Below are 22,235 nucleotides of genomic sequence, written 5' to 3' on the forward strand. Positions count from 1 at the left end.
AAGAATACTTTAAAAAGAAATAAGATTTTGACACTATAATTGTATAAAATACAATAGTTTTGGAACTGTTTGTTTACTCGGACCAATATATAATTGAACTGATTATTAAAAGCCTCAAAACTTGAAACTAAAACAACCTTAGAAATTAATGTTGGAGCGATTATGGTTTTTAATCAGTTGATTCCAATCCGGCTCTTAGTTCCAATCTGAGATTTGACACCCCTAATTGAGTTATATTGAACGTAGGCTATGGATGATCGAGTTCAATGGTTTATACTCATTAAGGGGGGTCAAAATTCAACCAAGACCCACCCGAACCCTTATTGATTTGGTTTCAGGTTGTGTTATTATTGAACATGTAGAAACTAAAACCAAATCGGACCGACCAAAATTTAAAAAAAGGGATAGAATCCGATAAAAATTGAGACTGAACCAACAGTTACGATTGAATTCCAAAAGACAGAATTTTCCATTTGATTTCCTTTATGTGTACATTCAAACTGAAATTGAACTAGAAAACAAACATAATAGTAGCCCGATTACAAACCAAAAAGAAATCAGACCGAAATCGAAACCGACCAACGAAACTTCCTTAATGGTTTGGTACTGGTTTAGTCAAATAACAGATTGAAAACGATTTACTTCAATCGAAATCGGACCGAACCGACCGATTGACACCCTTAATCCTCATAATATAATACATTTTTTTGATGAATTAATATAATAACTTGTTATCATTCTAAATGAAACATTTTTTTTAATAAAAAAAAAGTAATATTAATTAGATGGCAAATTTTTAGACGGATCATACATATAGGGATGTTTTGAATTATATACTTCAAAAGCCATTGAGTTGAGTTTAGTTAACAAAAAATTGTCCTCAATATGTGGGAAAATCAAATTCCTAAAAAGGTCAGAGATTTGCAAAAAATGGATCAACATTTCAAAAGGCCAAGGAAAACGGGATGGAGTTGGAAGAAGTCTAGGCAATAGAGTATTTGAGCACCAAACTTCTTTTAGCTTTAGCCTTCTCTTGTTTGCCAAAATTAAACCATTAATTATTGTGACCAATTTAGGCTCCATGTCAGTACATCCTCTTATAGGACCTGCAGTGAACAAAAAGAGATTGCCATCAATAAAATGCAAGATGCCCATTCCGAAGATTTCTGGATTCGGGAAGTAACCCCTGCGCATAGCAAAACAGGAAATTGCAGAATTGGTATACTAGGTAAAACCAAAAGCAAAAAAACTCCGAATCAGAATGGTTTACAATCAGGGGCTGCAAATGGGGAGGGAACATATGCAAATCCTTCATCCATTGTTTCTAAATGAAGAACCATCAAATTGTGGTTGCAGCTCCATTTCCAAACCGTTTTAAACCCAACAAGCCCACCCAAGCCCCACAAGACTGGACTGAAGCTTGGGCTTCCCCACTTACATCTTACGTTGGGCTTGGATTATGGGTTAGCCCATCAAAATTGCAGCCCCGGCTCCTAGAACAATGAGGAGATTCTTGACACTTGGCAAGATTATCTGGACTAAAGAGATGACATGGAAAAGATGCTGAAGTACTTGGACCATCAGACCATCAGACCATCAGACCTTTTACGAAAAAAAATTAAAAAAAAATTGACCATCTGACCATCACCCAATCCCTCACGTGCAACATTCTCAACACGTGAGAATCCCTTCAATGGAAAGGACGAGAGGGAAAAGAAAGATGAAAATCAGGAAATCTCATGAAACCATGAAGAAACCTTATCACCCCCTTATCACAAAAAATTGACAAGAGGAGAAACAGCCACACAAGCCACTTTTACACAGAGGAAGCTTCTTTGCCTTCACAACCACCAGTGCTCCATAGCTTTTAAGTTTTAATTATCGTACTCTCTTTCTCTCTCTGTCTCTCTATCCTCCTCACTGACCGTTAAAATTTCTCAATTTTCTTCAATTCTAATCCATAGATTGCAGAAACCCAATACCGCAAAGTCTATAGAGGTAAGACTTTTATAGCGACTAAAAGTTTTCTTCTTTCTCTGTATCATTACATTTTATTTATCTTCAAGTTTGATCGTTTTGTTCCTTCTGGAGAATAAAAACTAGGGTTTCTGAGAAGCTTAACAGCGTAATCTATCAAACTGGTGGGGAATACTTAGCTGAATTGATATTTTGTGGCGAATACAATTTGTTGTAGGGGAATGCATTGGAGAGTTTAGTGGGCATTGTTTTATTGGGTTGATGCTCCTCCTGGGGTCTCGGTAGAAACTATGGCTTCTCTGGCTTCCCTGGCAAGTTTGGGAGGCATGAGAGCGAGTTCGTCCACTCATTTTGAGGTTTCTCCCTCATTGGTTCGGAGAATTTCGGTAGTTAAGGGAACTAATTTTGTTAATTTTGCGGGTGGGCAGAGATGTGTTTCTGTATGTAAATGTATGGTCACTACAGATTTAATTGAAGAGCTGGGGAATTCGGTTTCCTTGGAATCAACTTATAGGGGGAGTAAAGATGATGATCCTGATCTTGTTCTCAAGCCAGCTCCAAAACCTGTTTTAAGATCTCAGCCTAAGGCTGTGTCTTTTTTAGGTGTTAATTCAGACAATTCAATGCCCTGGGCGCCGACAAAATCCAGTAGAGATTTAGATGATGAGAAATCAGAGGATGAGGAGGAGAGAAATAATGTAATTGAGTCCCTTGGAGAGGTGTTGGAGAAGGCGGAGAAACTTGAAACCACTACTAGTCCACAAAAGTTTGCTAATGTCAAAGAGAAGGTGTTTGAGGGGAAACCAACGCCGAGTACAAACGCAAACTCTAGAGTGAGTAAGCCAGTAAATTCAACAGAAATTCGAAAATCTAAGACATTGAAGAGTGTGTGGCGGAAAGGAAACCCCGTTGCAACTGTACAAAAGGTGGTTAAGGGATCTCCTAAGACTACTGAGTTTCCCACAGTTGATCTGAAGAAAAGGGAAGAAGAGAAAGAGGAAGCTCAACCACGTGCTCCTTTAAGACCTCCTCAGCCACCTCCAAGAGTTCAACCAAGGCTACAAGCAAAGCCTTCAGTGGCTCCTGCAACTGAGAAATCAGTAATCTTGAAGGATGTTGGTGCGGCTCCAAAGCCTTCTGTTACTGACAGTGCTGACACTAGATCAACTAAAGAACGAAAACCAATCTTAATTGATAAATTTGCATCCAAGAAGCCAGTGGTTGATCCCCTGATTGCCCAAGCAGTTCTTGCCCCTCCAAAACCGGTGAAGAAGCCTGCATCTGGGAAGATCAAAGATGAATACCGTAAGAAAACTGGTGCAGCTGGGGGAATACGGAGGCGTTTGGTTGATGAAGAGATTCCCGATGAGGAGACTTCAGAGCTTAATGTTTCTATTTCTGGTGCTCCTGCTGCGAGAAAAGGAAGAAAATGGAGTAAAGCAAGTCGAAAGGCAGCTAGGCTCCAGGCAGCTAAGGAAGCGGCCCCTGTAAGAGTAGAAATTCTAGAGGTGGAGGAAGGAGGTATGTTGACAGAGGACCTTTCATACAACTTAGCTATAAGTGAAGGTGAGATTCTTGGGTATCTATACTCGAAAGGGATTAAGCCTGATGGGGTCCAGACTTTGGACAAAGACATGGTAAGGATGATTTGTAAAGAGTATGGTGTAGAAGTTATGGATGCTGCCCCTGTCAGAGTGGAAGAAATGGCAAAAAAGAAGGAAACTCTTGATGAGGAAGACTTGGACAAGCTAGAAGATAGGCCACCAGTTCTTACTATAATGGGTCACGTGGATCATGGAAAGGTAGAACTTAGTAATATTCTCTCCATTTTGATTTGATGTGGATTTTTATTCATATTAGTGTTCTGATTTAAACACAGAATTATATTTCCTGATTTCAAAAGGTTGGTTTTGCTAATATGTGCTTGATGTTATTCATTTGGCAGACGACCCTTTTGGATTATATTCGAAAGAGCAAGGTATTTTGAAACTTAATCATACTTGCATTTGTATTTAATTTTGGTAATGCATACAATTTGTATTCCTATGCACTTTCAGTGACAGATAAATATGAATAGACATGGATCTCAACAAAGTCAAATGCCAATGTGGTTGTAAATCTTACAAAGTCAAATACCAACGTGTTCGTATAATATTGGATTATGTTTGTCAGAAAATATGGTTCATGTAACAGTGGTATGTAGAATATAATTCTGATATGCTTATATTTGTGAAATTAATCCAAAATGGTATAGAACAGAAAACATTAGTGACTTGAAACAAAATATGCTGGTTAAGTTAAGTTATTGTCGTGGAAAAGTTCAGTATGTGTTTGACATGGTCAAACTTCTGAAAATGGAGTCCTTATTTTGTTGCTATGAACTAGGACAATAGCAAGTCCCATCAGATGATTGAATCTTTCTGACCTATCAACTTTTGTTTGCAATATAAGATTCTTCAATAACCTTTTTTCTCTAAAACCCTACTTAATAGAAAATAGTAAATTGTCTTTTTGACTCATTATAAGTTCCAGCACTTGAATTTTCACCAAATCTATTTCTTTGCTAGAAAGCCATTATCCATTTTGTAGTAGGTCACCTGTAGTTTCACCATTTTCCTGAACACATGCTCTATTGCCCAGCGTTATAAAAAATTGCTTTGACTAAATCTGACTAGTAGGCTTTCACAGGTAGCTGCCTCTGAAGCAGGTGGAATAACACAAGGAATCGGTGCATATAAGGTGCTTGTTCCTATCGATGGCAAGCCGCAGTCATGTGTTTTTCTTGATACACCTGGGCATGAGGTAATCCCTTGTACTGCAGTTTCGATTTTTGGCATATGGTTTCTTTGCTATTGCGATATTGCTTCTCCCCCTTTTGATAGTCCCTGAACTTCCAATTGTCAAAGTAGTTTTAGATGAAGGATATATTTTCTAGAATTCTTTTTTTCTGGAATTAACACACTGGTTGTATCATATCCTCTTATATAGGCATTTGGTGCAATGAGAGCACGTGGGGCAAGGGTAACAGACATTGCCATCATTGTGGTAGCTGCTGATGATGGGATCCGTCCTCAAACAAATGAGGCAATAGCTCATGCAAAAGCAGCTGGAGTGCCAATCGTAATAGCTATAAGCAAGGTACATTCATTTATTCAGTGGTGTTTATTCAATATCTCCTTCCAGACCTGCTGACTCTGATATCTTATCTTAGCTGTTCTTTTGTCTCAGATAGACAAGGACGGAGCTAGTCCAGAAAAAGTCATGCAAGAACTTTCTGCAATTGGTCTAATGCCAGAAGACTGGGGTGGTGAAACCCCAATGGTTCAGGTTCTTGTTCCTCTAAACATAATCCATTTTCAGACATAATCTATATTGTAACTTCTGTGTTGATACATAATTTATCTTCTTGATCAGATCAGTGCTCTAAAAGGAGAGAATGTGGATGACTTACTGGAAACTGTCATGCTTGTTGCAGAGGTACGGTGAACATTTTGTCTTTTTCATTATCCGTTATTTAGATTGCAAACACGTTGCCTTTGATATTTTTTGTCCATGCTGCATGGCTTGTCTCTGCGGTGGGGTGAATTTGGTCCCTCTATTGCAAAGTTCACATTGTTTAATCTTGGTTGAAATATGTTTATAGGGGCAAAATTGTCTTTGTACTCTGTTTTATTTTTCTTTTACGTCTACTCTTTGCTATGTCGTTTTATGTAAGGGCTTATTTGTCCTTTATTATTTTGGATTCTAATATAAATATATTAGGGGCAGACCTGCGGCAGATTATTCAATTCTGTCTGCAGGTTCTCTCCCCTCTTGGAACTTGCGTGGTCTTCTTCCTCCTCTCTTCTTCTCTCTTCTCTTCCTCTATTCCTCTATGCTCTGATCTGATTACTAAGTTCTGGTTTACTAACAATCTTTAATGACTATGTAGATGTTTATTCTGATGCATAAACATGATTTGACTTTTTCTGTTCATGTTTATATAGACATAATTAGATGAATTTTAGTAGGTCAGTCCCTTGGCAAAGATAGACAGAAATGTACATTTATGCAGAAGGTTTTGCTAGGTGAGTCACCTTTCACTGAAATCTGGGTGACCTAGGAATCCCCCATTTAGCAGCTTAATTTGCAGTCTGGATATCCTCCTTGTTTTGGCTTTACCATCCCTTAAGATGGCAAATCTCAACTTTTGACGCAGATCAATTTTATGGTCTAAAATACAGCTGCAGAGATCATGAGAGGGGTGGTCCATCACTTTAAAAAATGGGTGAGACCATGGGCCATAGGGCCAACTAGCCTTTGGCTGGGCCAGCTTTGCGGCTGGGAGTTACTGGTTCTCTCAAAACCAGAATCTTGGGGTTTAGTTTACCTGGGCAGCAAGTTAAAATTTTGCTTAGTTTGGTTCCTTTTTTTATTTTCAGTCAGTGTTGCTTTTATGTTAGTCTTTTATTGCTTTTAAGCTAAGTCCATGAAATTGCTTGGGGAACAAGTTATTAGTTTCCCTAAGCTGTACTTTTTGTTTTAGAAAATTCTACCCATATAATGAACGGATCTGCTGGTCCTCCCCCACGATTTAATTAAGTAGATTGATGTTTGCTTTGCTCAATACATGTGAGAGACCTGAGGGAGAGATTCCCTTGGCTGAGTAGCCTCCCTATCCCCCTTCTTCCCCTCGCCACTCGATCCCCCCTCTTCCCCTGTTCTGATTTCTATTTTCTGGCCATTCGAGACCACTGTTTAGGCTGCTGTTTGTCCACTTAAATCTTCATTGAAGTCCCCTAACTGCTACAGTTATAGTTGCTGATCAGAGAAGGTTTTCCAGACCTTTTGGTTCTGGTTTTCTCCTTGAAACCTGTTGCAACTTTGCATCCTCAGATCTGGACAACCAGCCGACAACCTTGGCTGATATTTGGAGGATCAGATTAGCACCTTGAGAGCTTCACTCGACCCTGTTCACGAAGTTACTAATTTCAGAACTTAGTTTCTAATTTCATGACCCTGCAATATCTCAGCTCCCACCCTTCCGTTTTGGGTAATTATTGAAGCATCAGGTCTCATTGTCAGAAGCACCACTCGACCAACAGTTTGACCTCTTCTGAGGTCTGGTTTGGGAGATATCACTAATCTCCTATTTCTGCCCTACATCAAGAAACTGAAGTATTTCAGAATTCAGCCATTGGATTAGGCTGAGGATTTGAGGACTGATTACCCCTTGTGAGAACACCATTCAATGGTAATATCCTTCTATTCTCACCCTTCGTTCTGTTGCAATTAATTGCAGATTTATTTCCCTAATCTAGAACTGTCAGAGGTGATCTCCGATAGGAATTAGTGGCTACTACCAATTGCCTATTTTGCTGGGATTAGATTTGTATGAGTTGTTCTGCTGGGAGTTCTAAGGTTTGCCATAGCGTACTGTTAGTTGCTGTTGTACTCATACTTGAATATTGTTTTAAAGTCTGAGATCAGTTCCTATAATTGGTTGTATTGTAATCCTGTTTGGTGTTAGGGTAGTTGTGTCCTAGCATTACATTAACTTTTAGTAAGAAAATGGCACAACAAAGCCTTCTTTTCCGTTTCAGCTGCTCTTATTAAAAGTGAAAAGATCCAGTATTGAACCAGAAAGAAATTTAACTTGTGCCCAAACCTAAGATTATCCCTTGTGTGATGGATGGAATGGTTATCATGTCATCCCCACCATGTGGCAGTCGGTAACTCAGTAAAGAGGTGTAGGTGACCAACTAAAGACTTCTTTCTCAGAATCTGAGAAACATGAAACCGGAATAAAGCCTCCTAAGATTTTTGTGGACTGTATCACTTCTACATTCAAGAACTGGACTCATTTTCTGATTCCTACAGAGTCTAATTCTTTCTGTTGCTTTGTTTTCTGAAGTTGCAAGAACTGAAGGCCAATCCTCATAGAAATGCCAAGGGAACTGTCATTGAAGCTGGCCTTCACAAATCAAAGGGACCTGTAGCCACATTTATTGTGCAGAATGGTACCCTAAAAAAGGGAGATGTAGTTGTTTGTGGTGAAGCCTTTGGAAAGGTTGGTCAGTGTAATTGTTGGGAATCCCTTCTCTTCTTTTAGATCGTTGCAGTTTTTTATGAGTTGATTAAATCAGAGATGATGTGGTTCGTACTTTGCTTTGATTTTATTGTCCATCTTTGGTTAACTATTCTGATTTTGGCTTGTCAGGTGCGGGCTTTATTTGATGATAGCGGAAATAATGTTGATGATGCTGGGCCATCTACTGCCGTGCAGGTTTAATTTTGTTTTCCCTTCTCTTCTTCTTTTTTCCCACACTTTCTGTTTTGTACCTTTTTGAGCCAACATCTCTGTGAGTTTTCCCCTTTTTCTGTGAAAAAACTAAGTGGGTATTACTGTTCTGAAACTTGGGTCAGCCCAGTTGGTTGAACCAGTAGACTTTTCACCTTCCCCCTGAAATTGTGGGACAACCCTTATACCTATTTATTTTTCATTCAAAGCGGATGACAACTCAAACTTTTATTCAACATGGGTAACTTGAACTTTTATCCACCCACCACCCATTTATTCTTCTGCTATATGTATATTCTTGTCATTAAAAAATGACCACTATGCATTCATTCAATACTTATACAACTATCCTTCACTTAAAGATTTTATAGTTCATGATTTATAATTGCAATCTAGCTAATCTTTTTTTAAATTCTTGCTTTGTTTAGTATAAATAACTTAGTAGCATACTCGATGTATTAAGCTCAATAGTCTAGCGCAACAGTTGATCTGTTAAACCACCACCCAGTCTCGATAACAGGTTGGATTTTAGGACATGAATGTATAAGGTGCAGTTTTTGAATTCTCTCTGAAAGCATTTCTGGTTTTCCTGATTTTCCCAGCAATATAGGATCCCATTATTGAGAATACCAGGAATGATGGGAACGCATCCAGAAAGCTTTCACAAAAAACGCCTATCTTCCCTAAATGCTTTTAATCTGCATTCTTTCCTTTCTGGAGCAAAATACTGGCTTTCAGATCTTCAACTTGATTACTATATAAGCTACTACCTGTTGTGTCCCCTGTCATCATATAAGTTATTATTGTGGAAGTTGATTATAATGATAATAACAGGTATGGTAAATTATAGCCTATTGATAGATTTTGGTAGAGAACTTCTGCAGTCTGCACAGCTTACTTTCTTTATCTTTTCTTTGGATCTCCTTTCCTACCGTCCCTCCAGACTCCTCTCTCCCCTTCCAATCCTGGAGTAATTTTTTGAACTATCAATCCAGATACTGATTTGCTGTGAATGCTTAACATTTTTAGGAATGGTTCCTTGACATTAAAATTTAATTTTATTTTCTTAGATGACACTGTCTAGAGAATTTTACAATCCACAGTTTCAACGTTATTTTTTGAACTAAAAGTAGGGGATATTAGTTATTGCAAATACCATTTTTCTACTTTATCATATTACCCCTTTTCAAGATTCAAAAGCTAATTGAGCAATCGTACACCCAAGTATCATTCAAAAGCTATGTCCTGGTTTATATACTTTGGACTTACTTTTGAGTTTGCTTAAATCCTATGACTCTATGAGAAAGACAAGTCATCTTAGCTGCTTGTTGGTGTTAATGTGATTTCTGTGATAGAAAGGATTTTCTGGGTCCTCATTGAGTTGGGAAAAGGCTTAGTTGAGTTGAGTACTTTCTTAGTGCCCCCGCCCTTTTTTTTTTTTTGGTCCTTCTGGTAACTTTTCCAACTTGTGGATATCCTTGATGTCATTTCAAAAGGTCCCCGGTAGAAACCCTTGTGGGTGAGTTATCCTTTTCTTGTTTCATCAATTCAAATTACCTATTTAAAAGTGCCATACAATGGAAAAATTTTTTTTTAATTTTTTTTTATAGCAATTGTGATAATAGAAGTGATTGTCAACCTGGAACTTGCACCATATTTGTCGCAATCACACGTTATTATTGGAATTGTGTAGTGACTGTTTCGTGTGGAAATCATTTTAGTGGAAACTATAAAATGGGTGGTGAAAGTTGAAACAGGGTTGGGGTGGGGAAGAAAAAGGTGACTTGTCTAGATACTTGAACAGCTGAGCATCTATTGAATTTATTTCTTTTGCCAACAATTCCATATGCTTGAATTTGGGATCTGATTCTGATATAAAGAACTTCCGATACCTTGATCTTGCTGAAAAACCAGAAGTAGGTTGATGTTTACTTTCGCCATGTGAAACAATTTTTGGCTTATTATCTTAATGAAATAAGCATGGGAGGTAACTAACTATATTTACTTATTTTAAAGCAGTTCACTATCATAGTCCGGATGTTTATGTTTTCTGTCTATGATGAACTGAAAGACAATTATACATACAAAAAGTGCGATAAATAGGGGAGAAAAAGCTAAGAGTTTTGGGCTAGGATACTCAATAGATGTCAAAATCGTAGTCTGATGTGTACTCTGGTGATCCTTGTGATGGAGAGGTTATTGGCTGTATGCTGGCAGTCTCTTAGGGTTGCCTTAAGGGCCAAATCACCTGTCCTAGGATCAGAGTTATTAGTTCTTGAAGGTTTTATGGTACATTTGGCACTTGGGGATTTTTCAATGGTATCTGGGTCCCAGAATCTAAATAGTTTTTTCCTGCACATGGGTTTCATATTGGAGTGTAGGAATCAGGATTGACTTGGTTCTGTCTTAAAACTAAGGTGCACAGACCAAAGCCTGCCAGTCAAAATACATACGAAATCAGAAAGTATATTATCTATATGGAATAAAATACTAGAAATTTATGTATATTATATATATGCTGAATACGATATACACTAGTGGACTGAGCTTTTAGTGGTTTAGGCAACCACGTTTTGGTTCATGTTGGGCTTAACAAGCTTTAATCTGAGGCTCAAGCTTAGATCAGGAGCCACAAACAGAGGTCCTGCTCTCTCTCTGTTTCATTGACTGGGGAAATATACTGTTGAGATAACTGTGTCCAGATTCATTGTATGTAGGCTAAGGGCTGTGACTGTGTTTTGACTCAGCCCTAGCCATCATACCAGATGTGTAAACTGTTATTCTCATTATAAATAAAGAGCGGCCTCTGTCATATTTGAAAACCAAAATTTTCTCTATCTTTCTTAACTTGGTATCAGAGCATAATCCCTTTAGGCATTTTTCAGAGTTTGCTGCTGTCACTGCCGCCATTACCACCATCGAGGCTTTGGCCTCATAGTTCAGCATGATTGACTGAACATGTGTTAACGCATGTTGCACCATACTAACCATCTCTGACCACCATCATGCTACCTACTGCTGCTGCCCTACCGTGTACTGTCGCCGCTGCCCCCACGGCTCTGTTTGACCTTATCTAGGTTTCTTTTTTGCGTCGATTACATCGGCTTCCCTATGCTGGCCCCTGCCGGCCCTCCTCAAGCTACCGCTTGCCACCACTTGCCACTGCTGGCCCCTCCAGTGGCCTTCCTTGCTTCCGCTGGGGGGTCCCCTTTGCGATCGCCACTGCCTACCGCCCCTACTGGGCCCTCCCCAACTTGCACCAATGCCTTCCAAGGCCTTCTAAGGCTCCGCCTACCTCGGCCGATGGTTTTTAAGGCCTTTTCAGGCCCTGCCTGCTTGTGCCGACAACCTTCCGGCCCTCCAGGGCTCCACCTGCTTACACCAGGCCTTCTTGGCCCTCCCTGGGCCACTGCCTGCCAGCGCCGCGACCTCCCGGGACTCCCAGCTCCTCTTCAGGCCTTGCCGGTGCCTCGTTGGCCCCTTGCCTGCTTCTGCGGGCCCTCTATTTGGCTCGACTTCTTTCCAAATTTTACTGCATTTGTTTGGTTTTTTAATGGAGAGTTCTAGCACATCCATTGGTACTGGTAGCGGCGACCTGAGTCGCCCTACTGCTCCTCATCATTATCACTCTCTACAGCTTGGATCCACTAAGTTGAAGGGATCAAACTACCTTGCGTGGTTTCTTAACTGCCTCCTTACCATTCATGGTAATCATTTTTTGGGATCTATTAGTGGTGACACCCCATGCCCACTAAAGCTCCGACTATGGATAACTTGTTAGCTAATGATGCCCTGATCATGTCTTTTCTGTTGAACTCCATGAAGCCTTCCATTAGTTTCAGTTTTGTCCTTAATTCAGCCAAGGAGTTATGGGATGCACAATTATGGTCAAGCCAACAACTGTGCCCAAATCTATGGGATTCGTCATCAGGTTTGAGATACTACACAGAAGGAACTCCCTATGTCTGCCTATTACTCTGCACTTACAACATTATGGAACAATTGGATTTCTGTCATCCCGTTCCCATGACCAGCCCTATTGATGCACCCACATTTGCAAAGGAACGTGAAATGGAATGAGTCTATGATTTCCTCACTGGTCTCAATCCTGAGTATGATCAGATTCGCATTCAAGTTTTGAACGGGGTAATTCCCTACACTGCTTGAGGCCTATAATATGATTCAACATGAGGATCATCGTTGTTCTGTCATGATGGCTTCTACTGCCCCCACTTGGTCTGTTCTTGTCACTACACCTTGATCCACTTCTTTACTTGTGGACAATGCTGGTCCAGTCAGCAAACCTGGTGCTTCTCGTAATCTAGTGAAGTGTGACTATTATGGCCGCCCACGTCACACTAGGTAGACTTGCTGGAAATTACATGGCCGTCCCAAAGAGGGCAGGAAGGGAGAAAAATCTGGTTCTGCTCGTCCTCAGCCTCATTTAACTGAGACTATATAGATTCCTATTGGTACTCCATCTATGTCTACAGAACAACTTGTGACTCAGCTCCAACGTATGGTGACTCAATTTGGTTATGCCTCTTCTACCACGACTTCCTCTACCTCATCTGCTTCTTATTTAGCCTAGTCAGGTATTTTTCTTGCCTCTTCTGTGTCTAGTTCTTCTTAGCTCCTTGATTTTGGAGCCTCTGACCACATGACTAATACTTCGGATCTCTATCATACATATCTCCCTTGGTCTGGTAAGGACAAGGTGATGTAGTCCTAGATAGGTAGGAGACCTACTAGGAGCCAAATAACAGGATCAATAGCAAAAGGGGTTGCTGGTTCGATTGGACAACACTAGGTTTTAGGTTAATTCTAGGGTTTAGGATGGGAATTTGGGAATGGGTCTTATATGGCTTTAATATGCAGGTCTAGGGGGTTATTATGGGATAAAAATAATTGGATTTGGGAAGGTTTTAAAATTCTGCAGTTCTGGACAGAATTGAGTTGCAAGTTTTAGGTTTAATGGAGTGGAGGAATGGAGGGGTTGTAGAGGAGACTAAGGGCTAGGTTTAAGGCCGAGTGTAGGGAGAGGTGTGGGGTATATAGGCTGGAAGTAGGGTTCGAAGGTGAGGGCTAAATCTGGAACTACAAGGGAGTACTAGTTGGGGTAGGAGTGAGAAGAAGAAGGTTTAAACAAAATTCAGATTCAAACTTACTGGATTTGAAAAGATCTTCAATGGTAGCAGCTTTGAAGATGAACAATGGGGTCTCCCGATCTACAAGATGCAAGGAGATAAGTAGTAGTCCTCCCGATCTTCACGATACAAGGAGTCGATTGGAGATCCACCAATCCCTTCACCTTGATATTACTCGCAAGGCAACCTTGATATTACTCACAAGGCACACTCACGATGGAGCAAAGGCAGCAACAAAGGCAGCAAGCATAAAGCTGAGTTTTTATTAATCAAAATTCGTATTCAATACTTGGCCCCCTTACAACCTTATATAAAAGACTCAAAATTAGATTTAGACACTAAAAAGGAATGGCCTAACCCTATCTCTAACCTATTAGGTAACTTAAACTGACTAGGAAACTAGAATACTAAAGGAAATAGACTCAAAACATGGCTGGACTTATGGAGTCCTAATCCAGCCCAACTTACATCACATGACCACTTAACCAAGTCACATGATCACTTAAATTGAACCAATTGGATGCAACCAATTTGAACTGGTTCAATTAAAAAACATAAAAATAAACTAAGTATTGGGCTAATCCCGTATGCAACCTATATACCCATATTTTAGGCCCATAAAAGTAGCCTATTACATTAGAAACCCATGGGATCAAAGGCCCAACATGTATGTAACCCAACCCTAGACTTATTCCCAATGAAACAACCCCTATTTGGTGATGAATCTGCATCACAAGGTCAGAGTTGCTGATGGTTCCCTTTCCTCCATCTCTGGTAAAGACACTATTACCTGTTCTCCAACCATTTCTTTTTCTTCTATCTTGCATGTCCCTAATTTATGTGCTAACTTACTTTCCATTTCTCGCCTTACTACCAAGCTTAATTATTGTGTTCACTTTTACTCTACACACTGTGTCTTTTAGAACCTAGTGACTGAGACAATGATTGGATATGGTAAGGTACAGGATGACCTCCACTACTAGGAACCAGGCTCTCCACCTCCCTCTCCACCAGTCTCTGCTCATACTCTTACCCGGGTTGAAAGTTTTCTCACTCAGCTCCAATAGTGCATCGTCGTCTGGGACATCCATCTTATCATGTTTTACGTCGTTTGTTTCCGTCATTAGTTAAACATTGTTCTTTGGATGATTTACATTGTGATGTTTATGAATTTGGCAAACATACCAGGTCTTCCTCTTTTCCTAGTCACAATAAAAGTTTGATTCCCTTTTCTATTATTCATTCAGATTTATGGGGTCCTTTTACAGTTTTTGGCTTTTTGCTAGGGGTGGGTTTAAGTGGTTTATTACATTTATTGATAACTATACCCGCTTGACATGGGTTTATCTTCTTTGGAATCCAAGGCCTTTTCTTGTTTTCAGTCGTTTCACAACATGATTTGTAATGTGTTTAATGCCAAAGTCCAGATCTTACGCAGTAACAATGGCACTGAATACGTTGATGGATCTTTCCTCCAGTACCTTGACTCTTATGGTATTTTTTCTCAAATTTCTTGTGTTCGGACCCTTAAACAAAATGGAATCCTAGAATGGAAAAACCGGCATCTTCTTGATGTTACTAGGGCTTTGATGTTTACCATTCACGTCCCTAAATTTTATTGAGGGGATGTGGTTCTTACTGCAGCCTTTCTTATCAATTGGGTTCTGTCTAGTGTCTTCCACTTCAAAACCCTAGTGAGTCAACTTTTCGATCCATCCCTTGCCTCTCACCTTCCTCCCAAGGTATTCAGTTGTGTCTATTTTGTGCACAATTCTTCCCCATCTCGGTCCAAGTTGGATCCTCGAGCTCTAAAATGTATCTTCATTGGGTACTCCACATCTCAAAAAGGGTACTGCTGTTATCATCCGCCCGCTCGGAAACTTTTTGTTACCAAGATTGTACTTTCCATGAGATTGAATCCTATTACCAATCATCTCTTAAGGGGGAGAATTGGGTCGAGGAAGAGATTCCTTTTACCCCTCTTGTAATTGATTTTGTTTGACTTTGGGTAGAAGCCCAATCCGAGTAACAAGGACGTCATCACTTACTCTCGAAGGAAAGAGAAGCATGCTCCTACTTTACCATCTCCATCTACGGTGCCTGAGCTAGATCCAACACAACGTAATAGTCTTCCTCCAGTTAATAATTTCTCTCCTCCTAATAATAATAATTCCTCCTCTCCTTCTCCTTCTCCTTCTGATGCTAATCTTCCTATTGCTGTTAGGAAATGTGTTAGATCATGTACCTTGCACCCCATTTCCAATTTTTGTCCTATAAATCACTATCTCCTTCCTATCGCACCTTTGTTTCTTCGTTATCCTCTCTACCTATTCCACAAGGCTAGAAAGAAGCTATCTCAGACCCAAAATGGAAAGATGCTATGGTAGAAGAAATGCATGCCTTGAAAAGGAATGATACTTGGGAGCTGGTTCCTTGTCCTGCAGGGAAAAAATCAGTGGGATGCAAATGGGTTTTTACCATCAAACAAAAGGTAGATGGTATTATTGAGACGTACAAGGCTAGATTGGTTGCTAAGGGATTCACACAGACCTATCGTATTGACGATTAGGATACCTTTGCTCCTGTTACCAAAATGAACTCTGTTCGAGCATTATTGTCCTGTGCTGCAAACCTTGGGTGGAATCTTCAGCAACTTGATGTAAAAAATGCCTTTCCCAACAGGGATTTAGAAGAAGTTTACGTGGACATTCCTCCAGGTTTCACCTCAAACACCACAGTTGGAAAAGTATGTAGACTCCGCAAATCTCTTTATGGCCTTAAGCAGTCTCCTTGGGCATGGTTTGGCCGTTTCCAAAAAGCTATGCTGAAGTTTGGGTACAAACAGAGTCAGGCAGATCATATTTTGTTTGTTAAACACAAGGAAGGGAAAATCATTGCCCTGATTGTTGATGTAGATGATATTGGTATAATAGGCAATGATGATGCAAAGATGTCCTTGTTAAAAACTCAATTAGCAGCAGAATTTGAGACTAAGGATCTCGTACAACTCAGATATTTCTTAGGGATTGAAGTTGCCCGTCCTACCAAAGGCATTTTCATTTCCCAAAGGAAGTATGTTCTGGATCTTCTTGAAGAAACAAGTATGCTTGGATGTAAGCCGGCTGATTCTCCTATTGAACTAAATCACCAACTTAGCTGCACAGGAGGTTACCCAGTTGATAAGGAAAGATATCAACGACTTGTGGGCAGACGGATATACTTCTCTCACACTAGGCCGGATATTGCCTTTGCAGTGGGAATTGTTAGCTGATTTCTTCATGATCCGAAGACGACTCAACTTGAAGCTGTGTACTGAATTCTTCAATACTTAAAATCCGCACTAGGGAAAGGTCTCTTATTCTCTAGTAACAACAGCCTGAAATTAGAATCCTTCACTGATGCTGACTGGGCAGGATCCATTGATGATCATCGTTCCACCTCTAGATAGTGTACCTTCCGGGGTCAAAATCTAGTTACCTGGTGTAGCAAGTGCAGAAGCTGAGTATCGTGCTATGGTACAAGGAGTCTGCAAACAAATCTGCCTGAAATTGTTACTTAAAGATCTAACCATCTAGGTGTCACCTCTATGAGGCTCTACTGTGACAACAAGGCTGCAATCAGCATTGCTCATAATCCAGTTCAACATGACCAGACTAAACATATTGAGCTGGATCGACATTTTATTCAAGAAAAGCTGGAAGAAGCCTGATCTGCATACCTTTTGTCAACACTGAGAACCAATTGGCTGATGTAGTCACCAAAGGTTTGACTTTTAAGTCATTTCATCTTGTTGTATTCAAGTTGGGCATGCAAGATATCTATGCACCAACTTGAAGGGGAGTGTTGAGATAACTGTGTTCAGATTCATTGTATGTAGGCTAAGGTCTGTGACTGTGTTATGATTCAGCCCTACCCATCATATCATATGTGTAACTGTTATTCTTATTATAAATAAAGAATGGCCTCTGTCATATTTGAAAAGCCAAATTCTTCTCTCTCTCTCTCTTTCTCAACTTATACCTTATTAGAAATTTGAAGTACACTTCAGGCTCATTTGATTAGGTAGAAAGAAATTAGGGTCTATTATTTATTGTAAAGAAGCTTGTGAGAAAATCTTGAGTTGGGATGATGTCACAAAGGCCTCGAATTCAATTTTGGTTCAACCTTTAGAAATGATTAGATCTTTCAACCATAGTTGTTAAGCCATCGCCTAGGAGACAAGGCAGATTTCAAGGGGTAAGGCATTCTGGCGCCTTATGTCCGAGGCGTGTTTTAAATATATATATATATATAATTTTGATTGATTTTTATTCTATTTCTATTTTGGTTTTTTTCTTTATCTTTCCTGTCTTCCTTCTCTGTTTTGGTTTTTCCCCCCTTTCTTTTCCTATCCACCGAGGATTGCAGAGTTGTGGTTGCAGTCGCAGTCACATTGCCGGAGACAGATGCATGAGATTGCTGCCAAAGAAGGACCTACCGATCGTGGGAGAGTCATCGCGGGTTGAGTCGCTGTTGCTAGCTCGCACCTTCGCTGGAAGTTGCTATCGAAAATGGAATCACGGGAGCTGTTGACCAGAGGAGCAGAGGACTTGTCGACCTGAAGAGCCCTCTTTTCTTCAATCGTGTTCTGCAGCTTCTGCCTTCTTTTCTTCTCCTGATGTTTTTGTTTTTTAATACATGATTCCATGTAGTGCATTGTCCAATAATTCTGTACACAAGCGAATTAAATTGTAAGAAAATGAATCAAAAGATCAAAATTCCTTAATTTACGTCTAATCCCTTTAAAATTTACACCTTAAGATGTTAAAATCTCATATTTTACATAAACCTCACCCCCCCCCCCCCCAAAAAAAAATCTAATATTTTACATGTGACCTGTATGTGCATGCCTAGCCGACCAAGGATGCATAAAATGATAAAAAAGATCTATTAAAATCTCAGATCAGTTTGATCAAAATATATATTTTTTAAAATGTGGATAGGTAACAGAGAAATTTTATTTGAAGAATAGCTAAAATACAGGATATAAGGTACAGAAACAACAACGAAAGGACAAAGGCCTAATCCTCGTCTACAGAAACTTGAACAAAGTATAAGGCTCTGTATACCCACTCCTCCCCTAACAAATCTGCAATTGAATTGGCAGACCTCATCCTCCAAGAGAAAGGGGGTAGGGATGCTAACCACAGTTTCCTGATTTTCCATTGCAAGGGTCATTAATGTGTAATGTGCTCTCATTCATTTATTAGCTGCATGTGGAATGTGATGATTAATAAAAAACTTGAAGTGCATATTAACTATTAAGCACATCGATGCAGATTTGATCAATTGATGACCTAATGACACTTTTGTGCCTCTCAAATCCATTATTCTCTGGACAATATTGGGGGGGGGGGGGGAAACTAATATTTTCAACAAGTTTCCTAGGTATTTGGAAGTACTTACTTTTTCGAAAATTAGATATTTGCGATAAATTCTTGACTGTTGTTAGTTTTTGGGAAAAAAAAAATTAATACAGAGTATTATGTCAATTTAGTGGAATTATATTTTTAACTTTAATGAGTAGAACCCATTGTTATCTTAAGGGCTGCCAGAACCAACATTATTCTGCTTTGTGGGATGCAACTTTGCATATTGCTTTTCCATCCTTTATTGTTCCAGACCTATCCTTTCAACTTCCTTATTGTAAAAGTTGTCTGCATACTCATGTTCCGCCACAGGTGCTTGGATTGAGTAATGTTCCAATTGCTGGTGATGAATTCGAGGTTGTCGAGTCACTTGATGTTGCACGTAAAAAGGCAGAGGCTCGTGCAGAATTGTTACAAAATGAACGTATATCAGCAAAAGCTGGTGACGGGAAGGTTACTCTCTCTTCTTATGCTTCTGCATTTTCAGCAGGAAAGCTCTCTGGAGTAGATTTACACCAGATGAATATTGTTATGAAGGCCGATGTTCAGGTATACATATCCCGACTAATATAATATAAAATCATGTATCTGCATCAGGATACCTTTCATTATCATATCTTAGTCAGTTTAAGTGAAGAGTCAATTTACTACCTGAGAAACCAGGAAGATGATTCACAAATTGATGGGCAGGGGACTGTTATGGGTGTAACGTAGTCAGTATTTCTCACACGTGTATTGTCGTGTTTATTGTTGAGATTACACTTGTATCCAGCTGGCATGTATGCTGTTAGTCTGTTATGTAACCGTATCAGACTAACAGCATACATGCCAGCTGGATACAAGTGTAATCTCAACAATAAACACGACAATACACGTGTGAGAAATACTGACTACGTTACACCCATAACAGGGACAACATCATCATTTGGTGGACAACACTGGGATTTGCTAATAAGAAACATTGATGCAATGAGATAGCTCTATTTGTTTTATCTTATCAAGTTTTATTTTTTCCTATTCCCTTTTGGTGTGCTGAAAAAGAAAAAAGAAAATGGTGAAATTTGCAAACCTCTGACCAGGCCTGGAATAGAACTGATCCTTAGAGTCATCTCGGAGGACAACTGTTAGCATCCAAAGTCTCTTGTTCATGCTCCCTGCACCTGCTTGTGCATAGTTGATAGTAAACCATCTGTAGTCTTCCAAATAGTGACTGGGTTTCTTGTAGTGCAACTATCTCTTTCCCTCTTCTCTAAATGTTTGCATGCATGCATGCATCTTCTGTCATCTGGATGGTTTATCTTTTCCACCATTACTAACTTGAAATCCCCCCCCCCCCCTCTTCTTATTAGGGAACCATTGAAGCCATCAGACAAGCCCTTCAAGTTCTTCCACAGCATAATGTCACTTTGAAGTTTCTGCTGCAAGCAACAGGGGATGTAAGCGCCAGTGATGTTGATCTTGCTGTTGCTAGTAAGGCCATTATATTGGGATTCAATGTCAAAGCACCAGGTTCAGTGAAAAGTTATGCAGACAACAAAGGAGTTGAGATTCGTCTGTACAGAGTAATCTATGACCTCATTGACGATATGCGGAATGCAATGGAGGGACTCCTTGAGCCTGTTGAGGTGAGGGGAATCTCAAATCTATTAGCATTTTGAGTGTTTCCTTTCCCAAAGGGTAATTGTACGGTAACCACAGGGTAGAGATTCTGTGCTCATATGGCACAGTAGCATGTGGTTGTGCCCCGTTATCCTGTGGATTAATCATTTAAATCTTCCTGTGTTAAACTTTGCCCTGATTTGGGGATCAAAACTTCTCTCTTTTTGTCTTATGGTCATCATCTCAAATGTGACGGGATTTTGTTTGTGCTATCAATTTAATTGCTTGCCCAGTCGCTGCTTGTGCACTGTATATTGCCATCTTTATCAATGAAGATTTACAATTGAGATCTTGTATCTTGATAGGAACAAGTACCAATTGGAGCAGCTGAAGTCCGGGCAACTTTCAGTAGTGGCAGTGGTCGTGTGGCTGGATGCATGGTGTCGGAAGGAAAAGTGGTGAAAGGCTGTGGTGTAAGGATTATTCGGAATGGAAAAACAGTCCATGTTGGTATTGTTGATTCTCTGAGGAGGGTGAAGGAATTGGTGAAAGAGGTATGTGCCTAGAGCTAATCTTGTAGTCTATTTTCTCTTGAGATATCACAAGATAGTACAGTTAAATAATTCTAAGGAGTTGTAAATATGTTTTACCTTCGTTGAAATATGGGAATACAAACAAAGGTGAGTTTGTATTCTGTGGTTAGATGCATAAATGGTCCACTTTGGAGGTTCATAAACTATATAAATTAGGAGATGGCTGTGTGCCTCATATTCTAGGTTGCAGTGGCAAGCTTACAGGTGGAAGGTTGTAGGTAGGGCCTAGAATAAAATGGGGATGACTTATGGTGGTGTTAAAATTTCCAAAGGTGTTTCTAGGCATGAACTATGCTCTGGGCCAGATCTTTGGCATTGATTTCTTTAAATCCTCATTTCTTTTTATTACAAAGTAAAAAAAAAAAAGACAAAACCAAGATGCCTTACCATTGACCTAAACTTAGTTGGATCTGTCTTGTTCTATGGATTCCTCCATCCATAGCCATGTCTTTTACCATGAGTCGTAAAATCTTTTCTCAATCATGGGCCATGTCCCCTTTTTCCTTCCCCCTCAAACTTCTCCCTCCCAACTGGTTCAGTTCTTATCCTTGGTGCATGTGACCAAGTCAATAAAGTAATGGAGATGACGTATGTGTTGGTCTGAGGTTTTACTAATGGTTCTGTTAATTGTCTTGCCAGTTAATTATGGGCTTGTTTGGTATTTCTGTTTCTTTGCCATCTAATGGAGGTATGTTGATCCCTTCGGAACTCTCTTGTTTGGCCAGGTTAATGCAGGACTAGAGTGCGGTATTGGTGTGGAGGATTATACTGATTGGGAGGCTGGAGATTTAATTGAGGCCTTCAATACAGTGCAGAAGAAGCGAACTCTTGAGGAGGCATCTGCTTCAGTGGCAGCTGCATTGGCTGGAGTAGGAATTGAACTATGAACCAGAAAAAACTCAGTTGCCTCAAATCATTTAATGTGCTTCTTATTGGCATCACAATATGTTTTACCTCTTTTAAGTATGGGTGCTACGTCGCTGCTAGAATCTGCATATGCTTAGCTGGTATACATAGATTCCCATGCTAGTACACCAGATACTTGATTCTGGGGGTCTGACCTGTGCTGATGAGTAATCATTCCCAGTATGATGTACATATTATTCTACGTTGGATATAGCGGTCTTTTGTTGTAAAGGGGTATTTATTTGAAATTTCTGTATGATTCAATGTCAAACTACGCTCTCTAACAGCTTCAAACACAATGGAATAGCAATTGTCCATTCTTTTC

The 22,235-nt window shown here is 39.8% G+C and overlaps 1 protein-coding gene across 1 annotated transcript; it reads left to right on the forward strand.

Annotated features, from left to right (window-relative positions):
- The first annotated feature begins 1,905 nt into the window (after window positions 1-1,905).
- Window positions 1,906-22,235, forward strand: LOC122640815 (translation initiation factor IF-2, chloroplastic). Its single transcript, XM_043834056.1, has 12 exons — window positions 1,906-3,779; window positions 3,923-3,955; window positions 4,666-4,779; window positions 4,966-5,115; window positions 5,206-5,304; window positions 5,392-5,454; window positions 7,871-8,026; window positions 8,177-8,242; window positions 19,125-19,361; window positions 20,162-20,437; window positions 20,777-20,965; window positions 21,730-22,235. The coding sequence occupies exons 1-12, from the start codon at window positions 2,268-2,270 to the stop codon at window positions 21,889-21,891; spliced, it is 3,057 nt and encodes a 1,018-aa protein (XP_043689991.1). The 5' UTR covers window positions 1,906-2,267; the 3' UTR covers window positions 21,892-22,235.

The sequence above is a fragment of the Telopea speciosissima genome, chromosome 9 (genome assembly GCF_018873765.1).
Source record: "Telopea speciosissima isolate NSW1024214 ecotype Mountain lineage chromosome 9, Tspe_v1, whole genome shotgun sequence".
In the NCBI taxonomy this organism is placed as follows: domain Eukaryota; kingdom Viridiplantae; phylum Streptophyta; class Magnoliopsida; order Proteales; family Proteaceae; genus Telopea; species Telopea speciosissima.

Bases quoted from the DNA above. Each gene is read 5' to 3' on its own strand.
- LOC122640815 (XM_043834056.1), top strand. From the start codon at position 2,268: ATGGCTTCTCTGGCTTCCCTGGCAAGTTTGGGAGGCATGAGAGCGAGT. The intron at 5,116-5,205 runs GTACATTCATTT...CTTTTGTCTCAG, and splicing joins TCGTAATAGCTATAAGCAAG to ATAGACAAGGACGGAGCTAG. The intron at 8,243-19,124 runs GTTTAATTTTGT...GTTCCGCCACAG, and splicing joins GGCCATCTACTGCCGTGCAG to GTGCTTGGATTGAGTAATGT.